The following is a 17,054-nucleotide window of genomic DNA, read 5'->3' as shown; positions in this document are numbered from 1 at the left end:
ACAAAAGTGTCCTATTACTATGTACTTATTCCGTCATTGATTGATAGTGAATACCTATCTATTAAAGCAAATATATCGTGAAATATAATCAACATCAGTTCCTAACATCTAATTAGTGTTACTAACAAGCAAGCATGAACGCCAGAATACATAACCACAGAATTTTGGTAAAATTCCTCCCGAACGTGAACAATTTACCTATTATTAACTACGACCCGATAAATTTTAGTATCAATCGTATCGTATTATATCAGTTTCAATATAATAGAGCAATAGTTATAGAATAGCGTGTATTCATTTTGCGTTTTTGTTTCATAGAATATTGCAGTATCCATCCCTGCATCCTCTGCCCAGTCTTTTCTCAACCTTGTTGGAGTTGGCTTCCAATCTAACCAAATGCAACTAAGAACTAGACTTTTACATGGAGCGATTGCTTATCTGACCAACCCAGTTGCCCAGGAAACGCAATACCTCTAGGTAAGACTGGTTGTCAGACTTACTGGCTTCTGACTACCCGTTACGACTGCCAAGGATGTTCAAAGGCAGCCGGGACCTACTCGGTCATTGGTGTAAAAGATATACTTAAAAAGTACATACGATCTTAGAAAATTGCATTGGTTCTTGCCTGACCTGAAATCGAACCCACACTCATAATCGAGAGGTTTTTTCTTTACCCACTAGTCCATCATAATTAATAAACAGCGTTATCAATATACTATAACATTTTGAAAGGTGAACTCAAAGTCAAGGCAAACAAAAATATTGGTAAAATGTGTCTACTACACTTGCGATTTTTATTATTGTCTTAGCAAAAAACAAAGAAAAAGGTTCAAATAAACCATCATTAGAAAAAGCAATAAATTCAGTACGCTATCAAAAGCATCTGTTAGTAAGTACTCTGAATAAAATTTTTATTTAAATCTATTCTCTTTTTGTACTAGGAATCCAGAGATGAAAGATGGCATTAAAGATAGTAGAAAAATATTTTATCCTATCTCTTGGAAGTTACGATATGATTATTTGAACGGACGGCGATGCGATGTGATTTCAGAAATAACGATGCTGGTTTAAGTAATTGGTAATCACATAAGTGATGAAATACGGGAAGATTTTTTGCGTTGATTTTTAAAATCGTTAAGTAAATTAAAAGTTTTATTTAAAATTTTATTTTTGATTTGGTAGAGATTTTAATATTTCTGTGAATTTGAAATTCAGATGTCAGAGAGTAGAACATACATATTCCTAAAAAATCCTTGATAATGAAGCGTAGCGTATTTAAAAATATAAGAGTAAAGGAATAGAGAGTGCCCCTGTGGACTATAGTAATGTCCTGCGCTGATGTTTGATCTCCTTATATGATGAGAACAGCCGCCGTAGCCGACAGTCGCCTAGAACATCATTATTTATACCTAAATATCAATAAGATCATAAGCATTTGTTTTTAAGTATCAAATAAGAAGACAAGACAGAGACTACAAATAGTTATTCTGTGAACCAAAACAGAAGTGGGTATTGACCTCGCGTCCTGCTTGCATAAACAATGAGAGACCATTTATCAAAACTGATACCTACTGCTTTTGGCACGATGTCTAAGATAGTTATATGTTTATTTTGAATCACTTACAAAGGGTTTAAGGGTTGTCTTATAAACTAGCCTGGGTTTTGTGGTGTCACTTGCACGCTTTACGTTAAACAGTATAAAGTTTATCCTTGTATTCTCGTGGTCTAACGCAATTCCTTCCCATGTTCTCGTAAAAAGAGTATACAAGTAATTGATGTTTTGCTGAAGATAATATAATAGGTATAGCTTGTCACTATCGAGTTTCATCAAAACCAGTACAATAACTTTTGCGTTTTAAATATCCACACAGTAAGGGGCAGGTTTATAATAGTCATTGGCTGAAGTGTAAGTCAAATTAAGATCCAAAAGGTGGTTGTATAAGTCATTGTAATTTTGTAGTAACTCAAAATCGAAAAGTCTGAATTATTTGACTTGACTTTTTTCTTATAAAATTTAAGTCGAGATTTAAGAATTTACAAATGTTTGAATAACCTCTGAAGAGACTTTCTATTTTCTTATCTAAAAGTTTTATCTCAAAAGCACACATTTCGCAAACCTTACCCAAGTGCATGATAAACATACTTATTAAGTTCTTTGTAAAGTGAAAGGGCGCATCAAATAAATGTAACATAGTATCAAACACTACGAGTGTAAAAGGGTTTAATGGCGGTCATACGCCCTATCTTCACGACTCTTTTCCTCTGGGAGATGGGCAATTGAAAATTTTCAACATTATCAACGCAAAGTGCATTAGCATCACTTTGCACCAAATGGAAATAAACATTCTTTACAAAAGTAACATTTATCATTTAAGAATATTTTAGTGATACACAGCTTTTATTTTAAGATATTTTAAGTTTTATAAGTTCAACGACAATTTTGTATTATATCTAAATATATTTTGTAAAAGATTTATGACAGGTTAGTGTTTTGGTGTAATGGATTTTTGATAATAATAAATTATTTGGCACCACTTACGATTTTATAGTTCGTTGCATAAAATATTATGATGTGACAAGTACGTAAAATAAATTGAAATCATTTAAAAGTATCAACGTCATAATTGTATTTTTTTATTATGCTTACCTTTCTTTATAGAAGAAAACTTGATGTCTTTATGAATTAAATGTACAGCAAACTTTATAATGAAGCCTTTTCATTTTATATAGACGACTTGCTTAATACGGCGGAATCTAAATAGCAAAATTACCTAGCTTAATATCAAAATACCTGACAAATAGTTAATTAATAGGTAGGTATTACATTTAAGATAGAGATCTTTATTAACTTTACTCGCTGATTTTTGTGGTTTTGCTTGTCTCATGGAATTTTCCTGTAATCGGGTAAAAGTATTTTCAAAATCCCTCAGTTTTCAGTAGATTACAAGCCCTCATACTTGCAAACAGTTTTCATGTCTGTTATTGTAAGTATAGATAAGCGATAAAACGTCCATATGGTTTTTATACAAGATCTCAGACTTTACAAGATATACTGCAATTTAATTTTAGGCAGCTTTTTATTCTAGAAGAATTTTTACAAAGAAATTGGCTCATAAATCCATCCAAAGGTTGTCTGTGACAGATTCCTTTTTGGGATAGGACTGTGTGTCACCCTATTTAACAGATTTTTTATTCCATTGTAAAATATATACGAGTACTTCTATACATTTTCTGGTTATACAGAATAGATTATATAGGTATAGACAATGGTTATGAATAGGAAAGATTTGATTGTTTGTTTAATTGATGAGAAAGTATGTCACTCTTGGAAAACTACATTACCACCGTTGAAAATAGACTATATTTTATCGGCGCGGACAATAGTTCCTACAAGACGTGAATGGAACCGCGGGAAAACGGTTGGTAGAATATTTATGTCACATTTATTTATCTATCGATTAGGGTGCGGGAAAGAATCCCTGTTGAATATAAACACAACATAAAGGTTATTTTTGTTTCTATATTATTGTATTCTGACTTCAACTGGAGTTCCATATTATTACAGAACTTTCTAAGTACTCCGCAATTTCGTTGCTATTTCCTATGATGTTTCGATAAACATAAAAGGAATTCAATTATCTTATTAACGAGGTTTCCCCGCGGTCACTCCTTGGAGAACGAAACGAACATATAGAATGCACTATGATGGGTATATATTATGTTTAATTATATGAAGTAGTTGAAAAGCATTTTTTTTCCTGACGTCATATTCGATTCTACCCTTATAGAAATACTTTTGCAAAATTAATGATGCATGTTACTTCTTCTTCTTTCGTGTCGATGACATGTCTTATAGTAAGACTACACTTTGTCAGCCCAATATGCCGCCACAGCGATGCTTAATAAGATGCATGATACTTAAACAAAAAATAATGTAAAAGAAAAAATAAATGCGTCATAGAATTGACAAAAACAAAGATAAACAGCCAGTTCGCTTTCGACAGAATTGAAGATATTCTAGGTACAATTATACAAAGCAAATATTTTATTCATTCAATTATCACACATTTAGCATCAAAACATTAGCGAGCCGTCAAAATAATAATGAATTTAGTTCATTAGTAATGCATAATTAATTCTTGTGGTGGATTTCAATTCGTCGGCGTGTGGTGTTGACGTTTCAACTAGATATAGATATTCAGCTATCTATATCTAGTTGAACTAAATTCATTATTATTTTGACGGCTCGCTAATGTTTTGATGCTAAATGTGTGATAATTGAATGAATAAAATATTTGCTTTGTATAATTGTACCTAGAATATCTTCAATTCTGTTGAAAGCGAACTGGCTGTTTATCTTTGTTTTTGTCAATTCTGTGACGCATTTATTTTTTCTTTTACATTATTTTTTGTTTAAGTATCATGCATCTTATTAAGCATCGCTGTGGCGGCATATTGGGCTGACAAAGTGTAGTCTTACTATAAGACATGTCATCGACACGAAAGAAGAAGAAGTAACATGCATCATTAATTTTGCAAAAGTATTTCTATAAGGGTAGAATCGAATATGACGTCAGGAAAAAAAATGCTTTTCAACTACTTCATATAATTAAACATAATATATACCCATCATAGTGCATTCTATATGTTCGTTTCGTTCTCCAAGGAGTGACCGCGGGGAAACCTCGTTAATAAGATAATTGAATTCCTTTTATGTTTATCGAAACATCATAGGAAATAGCAACGAAATTGCGGAGTATTTAGAAAGTTCTGTAATAATATGGAACTCCAGTTGAAGTCAGAATACAATAATATAGAAACAAAAATAACCTTTATGTTGTGTTTATGTTATGGACCATGTGATTAATTCGGGCATTATTTATAATGCCCGAGCATTATGAATAATGTCTAGCTTTATCGGGCCAAGTGATTAATAACTATCTTTACTTCATTATTTATCACATTGCACGGGCATTATTATATTGCTACATGACAGTTGGGCAATTTGATAATCAAGCTATATTTTACCGCGGTGCGAGGGCGCCAAAAAGTAATGTACCTCAAAATGCCTCACAATGGCATGTTCTAATAAATAAATCCTTTTACTTGCTACATATTTTATGATTATTCTTTTTAAACTGTATGTTATATTTTAATTATATTTTCTGTGACTTTTATTAAGAGATGTTAATTATGCCAAATAATGAGTCTGATTGCTTAAACTTTAGTTTATGTTGTTTTATAATAATAATTCATTTCTATAAAACAAAGATATATGTTGTATTTTTTTTTTAATTTAATTATATTTTTTGTAATATTTTTAATATATGAGTTTTCTTAACTTTTAAATGCAAAAAAACTTGTTACAAAAAAATAAAACCGATTTCAAAAAATACTAAAAAGCCAAAAAAAACTAATTTTAGGTGTATCGGCCTAGAAGTCGGTGTCTAGTGGATGTTACTAGGTTATTTCTTTGTAAAAAGTTTTTTTTTGCATTTCAGTGATACGAATAGTTGTCACTATCCGCATTACTGGAAAGTTCTCATCAATACGAATAATATAAGCCCAAACACGAGGTAGTTTACATAGTCGGTTGTCGAGTTCCCTCGACCTTCTCTGATCACCATCATCAGGTCAGCTCAAAACCTTCACTGTTGAAATAGTGCTATCAAGCAAACACAGTTTCCATCATCAGATCCTGATCTGGTAATAATGGGACCACCTCGGAAGTATACGCTATCAAACAAAAAAAGTATCATAAAAATCGATCAATAATTGGCTGAGTAATCGCGTAACAAACATACAAAAAAACAGTTGAATTGAGAACGAAAAAGGAGTCGGTTAAAAAGTAGTGGATTTTTAAGGCAGAAGTCCTTCATAATTAATTCAAATCATGAGGCTGATTATTTTAGTGGTTTGATATTCAGTTTATTTTAAGTTAAGTGGCAATAACAATAAAAAAATTGAAATTAAATATGTTTGTATTACTTTGCCCAAAAGGTCACGGGCAGTATGTATAGTGCCCGGACAATTTGATTACTTGAATAATTATTATCAAATTGCACTCTCATATTGGGCATTTTTCATAATGACCGGGCATTATGTATACTGCCCAATTTATCACTTGGTCCATAACATTTATATTCAACAGGGATTTTTTCCCGTACCCTAATCGATAGATAAATAAATGTGACATAAATATTCTGTACTAATTGTTTTCCCGCGGTTCCATTCACGTCTTGTAGGAACTATTGTCCGTACGCCGATAAAATATAGTCTATTAGCTTTTGCCCGCAACTTCGTTCGCGTGGAATAGTGACTACCAGCAGATTTTTGATTTGACCAATAGATGGCGCTATATGTCCGGAATAATTTTATTTTTATTTTTTTTTTTTTGTAATAAAAACTATCCTATGTCCTTTCTCAAGTTTCAAACTATGTCTGTACCAAATTTCACACAAATCGGTTCAGTAGTGTAGGCGTGAAGAAAAGACAGACAGACAGACAGACAGACAGAAAGACAGACAGACAGAGTTACTTTCGCATTTATAATATTAGTTTGGATTTTCAACGGTGGTAATGTAGTTTTCCAAGAGTGACATACTTTCTCATCAATTAAACAAACAATCAAATCTTTCATATTCATAACCATTGTCTATACCTATATAATCTATTCTGTATAACCAGAAAATGTATAGAAGTACTCGTATATATTTTACAATGGAATAAAAAATCTGTTACATAGGGTGACACACAGTCCTATCGCAAAAAGGAATCTGCCACAGACAACCTTTGGATGGATTTATGAGCCAATTTCTTTGTAAAAATTCTTCTAGAATAAAAAGCTGCCTAAAATTAAATTGCAGTATATCTTGTAAAGTCTGAGATCTCGTATAAAAACCATATGGACGTTTTATCGCTTATCTATACTTACAATAACAGACATGAAAACTGTTTGCAAGTATGAGGGCTTGTAATCTACTGAAAACTGAGGGTTTTTGAAAATACTTTTACCCGATTACAGGAAAATTCCATGAGACAAGCAAAACCACAAAAATCAGCGAGTAAAGTTACTAAAGATCTCTATCTTAAATGTAATACCTACCTATTAATTAAGTACAGAAACTTCAACTTATAACTTAAGTAAGCCAATTGTAAGCCCCCTCGACTTAAGTTTACAAGTAAAGTTACCGTAAATCATCTGTAACTAAACAGTAACTTGAAAGTAGCCGTGTCTACTGATTTATCGCTTTGTTAAGTATGTAAGCGTTTTGTGTGTTACGCATACCTACCGAATTCTGTATGTGTATGTGGTTTATAATATTTGTATTTACATATGATGTGACATAGTCTGCCTGTTTATGTTCCACCTAGCTTGTTGCCTGCTTTATGAAAACTTGATTACCCAGTATACATATCTTTTCTTTGAATTGTATAAATGATTTTTCTAGTAAAAATTGCACTAAAATTATTTTGGTATAATTTATTAATACATTTTTAGCTCAATTTGTATTGTATAACATTCTCAGGACTAGATAGAAAACTGTATGAAATATGTAATTAATTTTATTTTCTTTTAAAAAGAGTGTCCATGGAGTTTCTTGCCGGTTCTTCTCCATGAGACCAACTCTTTGGAACCGTGCACCTAACTTTGACGTTTCGAAAGAGCTTTTATAGGCCTATTTGAAATAAAAAATTTTGAGTTTGAGTTTGAGTTATGATAAAACGAATGGCATGCATATAACCCGAGACAGATGTACTTAATCCCGAGTTCAGTATCGTGAGCATCGAATATAAGTGAGAATCGACACTAAGTTCTTATCAAGGTCTACTTTGATGAACGTAAAGTATGTATATATAAACGTAGAGAGATCTGTTACATTTTAATTTTACTTTTATTAATAAACCAGTGGAATATACATACATTATAAGTATATAGGTATGCTACATACATACATAACAGCAGATTTCATAATTTCATTTGAACTAAGATTTCATATACCAATTATTTTCAATTATAATGATTATTAATTAAATACTACTGAGAATACACTTATAGAACCGCAAAAATCTTCCCTCAGCGACGTGTAGGAGGCATGGCATTTGAACATCGTATCGCGACACACATATAGGAATTGTGGTCTGCGGAACTATCGGATTTCGCGCGATGATAGCATATAATAATTTTACTTTATTGTCTCTAATATATTAACAAAACATTTTAAACCTATATAATCATGAGTAATACTATTTAGATGAAGCTTGTGGTGTGGTTCCTGAGAGAATGACTTAACGAGTAAAAAATATCCGTTAGGTACTTTAAAAAAACGTTCCAGACATCTAGTTTTCTTTCATTTTAATTCCACTTGTTTTTAGGTAGCATAAGTGATAATAATAATTATACTCTGTACGAAAGAAGCTAGATATGTATCCCTTTCTGGGCGTCCTTATGTGTGCAACTTACACCAAAAACCGTAGATAGTCAAATAAGCATTCTCATTTTACAGTTAATAAAACATGAAACATTTTCTTTCTTTCTCCGCAACTGTTTCATCAAATATCAGAGACCTACGGAAAAATAACTGAATGAATTCTCATCGCATTGCGTGTATTTGCTCTTTACTCAAGTCGCAATAATAATCTCTAGGGGTTCATATCTTAATATTTAATATTCAGCCTTATTGCCTGCCTGGGTCCTCAAGATACGCACGACTTTTGATATTGTACCTTATAAGTATTTGTTTGGAAGTTCTAAGTGCCACTACAGTCGGTAGACCTAAGACTGAAGACTAAGTAAGCATTCGTCAAAAAATTTGCCTCAGTTTTGGCAACAAGTTTCGTGAATCATTATTAAAAAATCGCTGTCTTGTTGTGTTTTACTAGTAGGTAAATGGTGTCTTTTTTAGTTTTAATTTTAAAAGAAAATTGGCTTAGTCTGTAATCTGATTTAGATATCCAAAAATAAGTTCGAGACAGCAGTAGGTAGTGGATTATAGGATTAGTATTTTTGATTAACTCCTAATTAACCTTACTAGTCTAGAAAGGGCCTAACTTGGCTTCTCATAATATTATCGACTTTTTTTTTGACAGTGATTTTAACTAACGTCTCTACCAGGAACTACTTCATGCACCCGGACGAATTGTCTTAATCTTCTTTGAAAAATAGGCTATCTAACAACTAAAACAATTTTTAAAATCAGTTCCATAGTTACTAATGCCCATTTTCACCAACAAATACCTAAATTAAGGGATCCCCTAAGAGCATTTACGGAACACTTATTAAGAATTTCGTTTTCACCAAAGTTTAGGTGTCCCTTATCCATAGTTATTTATGTCAAAATTGGGAGAGCCCTTATTCTAAGTGGCACTTAGATTAAATTGTTGGTGAAAATGGGCATAAGATAAATAAAACGTTAGAGCACACAACAAATAAAGTACTTTATTTACAATATTAGAATACATAAAATATAGATATGGTATATACCTTTAAAATGTATACACCTTTTCAAATAAATCCTATTCAGAACTACAAACAAACCCTGTTTATTAGCGACATAATGGTATATTCTAGTCTAGAGCATAACGTCTCAATCTAGCAGCATCGGTCTAATTAATTAAGGCGCATACGGTTGAGTACACACAGATAAATCGACCGCGTACAGTAATGGCGTTGGTTTTATTGTGAGAATAACAATTTGTTTTTTTCTTTTCACGATGAAATTAACACTAGGTAAGTCAGTCAACATTTGTGTTATTAACATGTTTGTTGACCGTGGTCTGGATAAAGGATACCTATCTAAAAACCTCAAAATCTATTTATTATCTAGCTGTAAGAAACGAGTCTTTTTCTGCCTTTCCAGTTTGTTACCTGAGGTTTTTCATGCAGCCAGGTTTTTTGTTTTAAATGCATATTTTTGTGTGGTTACAGCAATAGTCTTAATGCAAAATATAAAGATAATCATTTGTTTGTTTTTCATTCATTCATTTTTATTTCAAACATACTTATTCCATAAATCAAATACAAAAATATATGCGTACCTATGCATAAAGTGATTGTGACGTGTATACAATTACCAAGGGTATTGAAAAAATAATGCCCTTAACAAGTTATTCAAGATAGGATTTAAGATAAAACTGTTTATAGTTCGGCCATTCAGAGAATGCGTTCCTGACACGTCGCGATTGAACTGACGACGTAACTTTGCAATGGCGTTGCAGTTACGATAAAAATATTTTTGCTGGTTGTTTACCGTTTTAACAATTGAGGAGCATTAAAACAACATTATTATATCAATAATCAATGAATGTAGTTACGTCGTCAGTTCAATCGCGACGTGTCAGGAACGCATTCTCTGAATGGCCGAACTATAACAAAAAGTATGACTAATTAAACAGTATCGCATAATTGATCTTATTTTAGCATAAGTTAAAAAAAGATGAAGCTTATAAAAAATAAGTCGTAACAGAGACGGACCTCAAAAAAAAAAATAACTTGGGTATTTATGATAATTATATTCGAAATTATAAGATTTCGTAATTAAGATTAGAATGACTATTTGAAAATTTTGATTTTTTTATAAGGATTTACTCGAAGCGGCCCTTACACACTAGTGTATTTTCCACCCGGTTTTATAGAGCGATAACGCTCTGTTCGTACTGGTGAATGAGCAGACAATTGACAGCAAACAATTTAATATTGGTAATATGTAAACTCTAAGTACTAAATAAAATATCGTATGCTCTGTAGTGGGACAGTAAAAAGGCTGATGAAAATAATAATATGTAGTTTCATTTGAAATTACCAAAAATCACTTTATGGCTTTAAAAATTCCGACCAAACATTATGCTGTCTATATTTATTATAATTTCTATAATAAAATAATTCACGAAAATATCGAGCTATGGATAATATCCGAAACCATAAAATCCATTTTCGATAAAGCTGCACAAAATAGTTTAAAACAACACACAAACTGCTTTTAGTGGAAAATAAACGCGGTTTTATAATATGTTACTTTACTAATTTACTATTTCAAGCTATATCTTCTATTTATAGCACTTTAATGCTTAAACAACTACAACAATTTGAATGATACTGAAAATAAAGATAGTTTAAAGCCTAAAAAATATAAGCTACTCATTATCCGAATGCAGAATGTTGTTAATGTACCATGCATGAACCACGGGGTACAAGTATTAACAGTAATTAATGAAGCCACTAAAGAATGCCCAATGAAAATGTCCCTGAATTCGATCTAAAACCGGTTTATCAATGCCACGCAAATTGCAATGAAAAAAGAATAAAAATAAATGGCTCGTCGTTAATTACATACCGAAAAGCATGATACCTGCTACAAAAATGTGGTCGAATATATTTTTGCCTTTTCTAGATAGGTACCCTAAATAAATACAAAATTTACATAACGTAATGAGACATAAAAAAATTGTGTTTAATATTCTTAACATTAACAATGGAGATTTTTTTCGCACGTTTCGAAACCTTATACGCGCGATACACTCTGAGCGGGACGAACCTTTCGTCCTGTTTTGAACGTCATCTTTGTACCAGTAGATGCCAATTGTTTTTAATTGCGCGTTTACGCGCGCCACCACCCTGCTCGAACAGAAAGGAAATCATTCGTAAAAACCGAGCGTAATATTCGCTAGTGTGTAAGCGCTGTAATAAAATCGTGGTCTTCTGGTGGTCAAAGCGTTAGCCTCTCGAGTACATATTATGAAGAGTGCAGACTGCAGGTTCGATTCGAGGTCAAGCAAGTAAAGTTGTCACCTACTGAGTATACCTTGAATAAAGGTAAAGGTAAGTAAGGGCTTGAATGAACATGGATTTAAAATCTAGACACACGGCAGTGTGTCCGCCAAGTTCGAGCAAAAAAAAGCGACACACCGGCCGTGGGTTATATTACACGAACCATTTCGGGCCAAATTCGACCCCCCTATAACTCAAAATCTATTTTATTTACGCATATCAAATTTCTAGTATCTGTTGAGACCCTCTCACTTATCTAAAATACAAAATTTCATTATCATACCTATTGTAGGTCTTGAGATATTGACGTCAGAAAATCGCTATTTTTACTATACACTCACTGACTGACTCACTCATCAAAAACCTAGACCACTTCCAATGGTCGTATTGACTTGAAATTTGGCATGGAGGTAGGTCTTTATGTCAAGGTAAAGGGAAAAATCTGAAAATGGCCAAGTGTGAGTCAGTTTCAAAATAATGAAGGTGTACATTTATACCCGGTGTATACCCCTAAGGAACTAAAACGAACTAAATTTATCTATATTTATATAATATATCTTCGAATGGTCGTACCGATCTGAAATTCGTTACAAAGGTTTGTATTTAGTCAAAGTAAAGTAAAAATGTGAAAACAGCCAAGTGTGAGTCACTTTCGAAAATAACGAATGTGTAACTTTGATCCACGAACATAATATATGATAACATGTCATGTTAGTCAGTTGGTAAATCTAGTCCATTTAGTTAATCTAGTTCATTTCTTTGTAAGAAGCATAGTGCTAATCAAAAATCTGAAAGATAGTATAAATGACTCATTTCCTTAACTAACTTAATCATAAGAAAAAAATAAAATAAACAACCTTACAAAAATAAATGAAATCCCACCCAAAACAAAAATGTGAAAGGCTGCCAAGTTCGATAATATGGGAATGCTTCGCCTATAAAAGAAGTGGGATCTGAATAAGTACCAAGTTCCATACACATACCTCAGTTAAAAATAGTTACTTTTTAATGATGTTACTTGGCAAGTTTTAATAGAAAATTAAATACTTGATTCATTGCGTTTAGTAGGTTTATAACAAGTTATGTGAAAACTTGCCAAGAACCATCATTATAAAGTAACTATTTTTAACTGAGGTATGTGTATGGAACTTGGTACTTATTCAGATCCCACTTCTTTTATAGGCGAAGCATTCCCATATTATCGAACTTGGCAGCCTTTCACATTTTTGTTTTGGGTGGGTTTGAATTTACTTGTCACGAATTCCTACAATTTTAAAAACAAATATTATAATCAGGCGTCGTATTTTTAATTGAAAATGGAACAATGCTACTTATTCTTACAAAAAAAAACTTAGTGAAAGTTGCGAAATTCAGATAGCAACAGGAACGACCTTACATTTCTGCTTTTATTAAACTCTATACAATTAATTGCAGGTACCTAAGTATTTAATTTAGAAGTCACTTTTTATGCATTTTCCACTTGATGCATATAAAAACTTGTTTGCAAAAAGGACAATGATCACGTTTGACATAGATACTCATCAAAAAAAGATGTTGATTTTATTTAAAAATGTATGTGTTCATTGCTTGTACAGTATATAGTACCTTTGTAGTACTTACCTATAAAATGTTTGTTAAAAAATGTTTTTTCTTAAATAATAAGGTACAAAATTGTTTACTAGATGAAAAAATAAAGTTGTACGATAATTATTTAAATTTAAGTTTTGTGAGACATTAAATTTTAATGTAGGTATTATCATTGTGTTGCTTATATTAGAAGGTTTTATTTCAAGGCGTTTAGACGTATTTATTCTGCCAGCCTAGGCAGTACAGTAATTTTCGTAAAATTATGTAGTTTCAATTATTTAATTTAATTAAATTAACATTAATTTAAGACTGTATTTTCTAAAAATTATAAACAAAAAGAAAATTGTGTCTACATGTTGGTGAAATTTTGAATAAGAAATGTTCAGGTAAGTCAAACAAAGTTCTTAAATTACAACAATTTTTTAAAATATAGATTTATTTTACTTCAAAATAATGTAAATATCTGCGTAAATAAAAGTACTATTCTGTTATTACAAAAACGTATTGTTTCTTATTATAGTAACGAGGCTTGCATAGCTCCAACGACGGGTGCAGGTCCAAGTACATTTTTGTCTGCTATTGAATTCTTCTTGGCTGCACAATGTATGGTACAGACCAAGAATTGGCCAGTTGGGGCTGAAGTTCAAGGTAGGTGTAGGCTTAGAGCAATGAAACCATGTGATTTACTGATTCTGTAATGAGTAGTCTAGTACAAAAAATGTAACTCGATTCAATTAAGATTGAGTTAAACAATGCAAATATCATATGCGAGAACAATAATTAAATCTTATAAACATACCTACTTTTTATACACATTCATACTTCTGGTAAGTGAAGGGTGTGATAAAACAATATTTTCCTTACAATTAATTACAGATTCTGAAGAGTATGACTTCGTAATCGTGGGTGGTGGAACAGCAGGTAGCGTACTAGCCAACAGACTTACTGAAGTTGAGGATTGGAGTGTATTACTTATAGAAGCTGGTGGAAACCCACCGATAGAATCAGAGGTGAGTTAACCTATTGATACAGTACACATATAGATACTGATGAGAAATTCCAAAAAATCCGATTAGGTTTCTTGCTAAAGAGTATCTTGTTACCTGGGGTGACTGGGGTCTTGTGATTACAGTCGCTTCTTACTAGTAAAATTGGTTCAGCCAGCTGCACCTAATAAGGTTTCTTGTAAAATTATATTTGCTTCCACAGGTTCCAGGTTTATCAACCAATCTCTATGGATCGGACTTTGACTGGAAATATGCGACTGTAAATAATGGAATCACAAACCAAGTGTACAAGGGTGGAAACGTACAATGGCCGAGGGGTAAAATGCTTGGAGGTAGCAGCGCTATGAACGTGATGGCTTACGTACAAGGAAACCCTCATGATTACCAGACTTGGTATGACGACGGCAATACCGAATGGCATCCAGATATTGTCAGAAAATACACCAAAATATCCGAAAGTTTACAAGACCCTGTACTCTTGAGAAACCGCGTAGTTAAGAATCATTACGGTTGCTGTGGGCCCGTAACTGTCAATACTTTTAACGTAACAAATACCACCGTGTATGATGGCTTACTTTCTGCATTAGACGAAATCGGTATGAAAAATGTACCCGATTTAAACACAGTTGGTAATTTAGGTTCTGGACGCTTTAGATCTACAGCTAGTAATGGAAAAAGAGTAAGTGCGGCTACAGCCTATTTAAACCCTATAGCAGGGTTCAGAAAAAACTTAAAGATAGTTAAGAAGACTTTTGCTACGAAAATTTTGTTTCATGAAAAAAAGGCATGGGGTGTTCGAGTAGATCACAATGGCACAAAGTTGACGATAAAAGCAAAACGTGAGATTATTATCAGCGCTGGTTCTATAAACACACCCCAATTGCTAATGTTATCTGGCATAGGACCTAAAAAACATCTTGCAGATAAAAACATTGAACCAATACTTGACTCCCCAATGGTTGGTCAGAATTTACATGATCACACTACTGTAATGATTCCAGTATTTGCTGACGAACCTGAAAAAAGTGATGACGCCACAAAATATTTTGAAACTATAAGATACCTATATGATCGTCAAGGTTATTTGGGAAGGCATGTCTATGGTGACATTACTGCATTTTACTCAGAAAGACGCAACGCTTCATATCCTGACTTCCAAGCACTTATCATAGTCAACAAGAAGAATGATGAAAGTATAAAATCCTTTGCTGCAGAATTTGTTCAGTCAGTAGAAAATTCTATATTAAAGCAAAGTCAAAATAAGGCATTAATTCAGCTTAGGGCAACTGTACTGCATCCATTTACTAGAGGAAACATTTCTCTGAAATCAAATAATCCAAACGATCATCCTCTCATATATTATAACAACTATGATGATTCTAGAGATTTAGAGCTTGCTGCAACTAGTATAGAAACGTTAGTGAAGATTGTAAATACGACTTTCTTCAAATCAATCAATGCAGTACTAGGCAGGGTCGACATCGATGCCTGTAATGATTATGAGTTTGGATGTACCGATTACTGGAAGTGTATCTCTATCAATTTTGCTACTACAGTTTACCATCCAGTGTCCACGGCAAAGATGGGTCGTGATATAACTAGTTCGGTGGTTGACAGTCGTCTGAAGGTGCATGGTATCTGTGGGCTTCGCGTTGTGGATGCTAGCGTAACACCATCTATAATCAGTGGAAACGTTCTATCTCCCACAATAATGATCGCTGAAAGAGCAGCTGATTTAATAAAAGAGGATCATAATAAGACAAGACGAGTACACGATGTTTGAAGTGCAAATCCTCTTCAAATAAAAGCCACTCTAGCTTCATTTTGGATGGTAAAATTGTGAATAAATAGCATGAAGAGTTTAATTTTATCCTACGGATTAATTTATAAAGTACTTGTAATATAGATATACGTTACACAATATATTTTATGTAAGTAATTAAAATCATTAAATATTTTACCAATTCATTTTGTTTGTAATTTTGTATAAAGCATTAAATAAAATAACAGTTTGGATTTTGGTATTAGTACTTGGTTAAAATATCTCGCATTCCAAACCCCGAGAGACCACCCAAACGGTTCGCTAAAAATATATCCGACTACAAACTAAAATAACTAAACCGTTTATTTAGAACTGGCAAATACCGGAACTATAAGGCCGCTGCCTCGAATTTTGCGGGCAGCGGGGCGGCAGCGGCGGCGGCGCGGGAGCGGCAGGATCTTACGCGTGTAATCAAATGGACCGGCCCTCGAATACAGCGGCGCGGGGAGCGGGCAACGAGCGGTGAGCTCCAGTCAAACGGTGACCGCCCGCGCCGCCGCCGCTGCCGCCCCGCTGCCCGCAAAATTCGAGGCAGCGGCCTTAAACAGAATTATTAAGCGAAAAACAATACCGTTGTTCCTATGGAATTTGACACGACAGTTTTTCGAGGTCTCATTTTTAATTACTTCCGTCATTTCGTCACAGGAGTCGGTCGTACGCCACGGCTTCGGTAAAATAAACAATGTTAGTACATTTGCTTCGCGTATATACAGATGTAGAAGAACAGAGCCGTATTTCACTTAGAAGACGGGAATTGTATCTGGGGAACAATTGTATTTTGCTTGCGCCTTTTTTCTGTGTTCTGCAGTCTTAGCTTCGAATAAACATCGCCATAAGACCCTTGGGTGTTGTAAGACGAACTCAGGAATTA

The 17,054-nt window shown here is 33.2% G+C and overlaps 1 protein-coding gene across 1 annotated transcript; it reads left to right on the top strand.

The window, feature by feature from the left end:
- Nucleotides 1–13,732: 13,732 nt before the first annotated feature.
- LOC124633107 (ecdysone oxidase-like) lies at nt 13,733–16,327 on the top strand. The gene is made up of 4 exons (XM_047168203.1): nt 13,733–13,740; nt 13,875–14,002; nt 14,231–14,364; nt 14,564–16,327. Exons 1-4 carry the CDS (start codon nt 13,733–13,735, stop codon nt 16,142–16,144), a joined length of 1,851 nt encoding a protein of 616 aa, XP_047024159.1. The 3' UTR covers nt 16,145–16,327.
- The last annotated feature ends 727 nt before the right edge of the window (nt 16,328–17,054 follow it).

The sequence above is a fragment of the Helicoverpa zea genome, chromosome 9 (genome assembly GCF_022581195.2).
Source record: "Helicoverpa zea isolate HzStark_Cry1AcR chromosome 9, ilHelZeax1.1, whole genome shotgun sequence".
NCBI classification, from domain to species: domain Eukaryota; kingdom Metazoa; phylum Arthropoda; class Insecta; order Lepidoptera; family Noctuidae; genus Helicoverpa; species Helicoverpa zea.
Note: the sequence above shows the minus strand (reverse complement) of the source record. Positions and strands in the feature narration are given on the sequence as shown.

Bases quoted from the DNA above. Each gene is read 5' to 3' on its own strand.
- LOC124633107 (XM_047168203.1), top strand. The intron at 14,003-14,230 runs GTAGGTGTAGGC...AATTAATTACAG, and splicing joins AGTTGGGGCTGAAGTTCAAG to ATTCTGAAGAGTATGACTTC. The intron at 14,365-14,563 runs GTGAGTTAACCT...TTGCTTCCACAG, and splicing joins ACCCACCGATAGAATCAGAG to GTTCCAGGTTTATCAACCAA.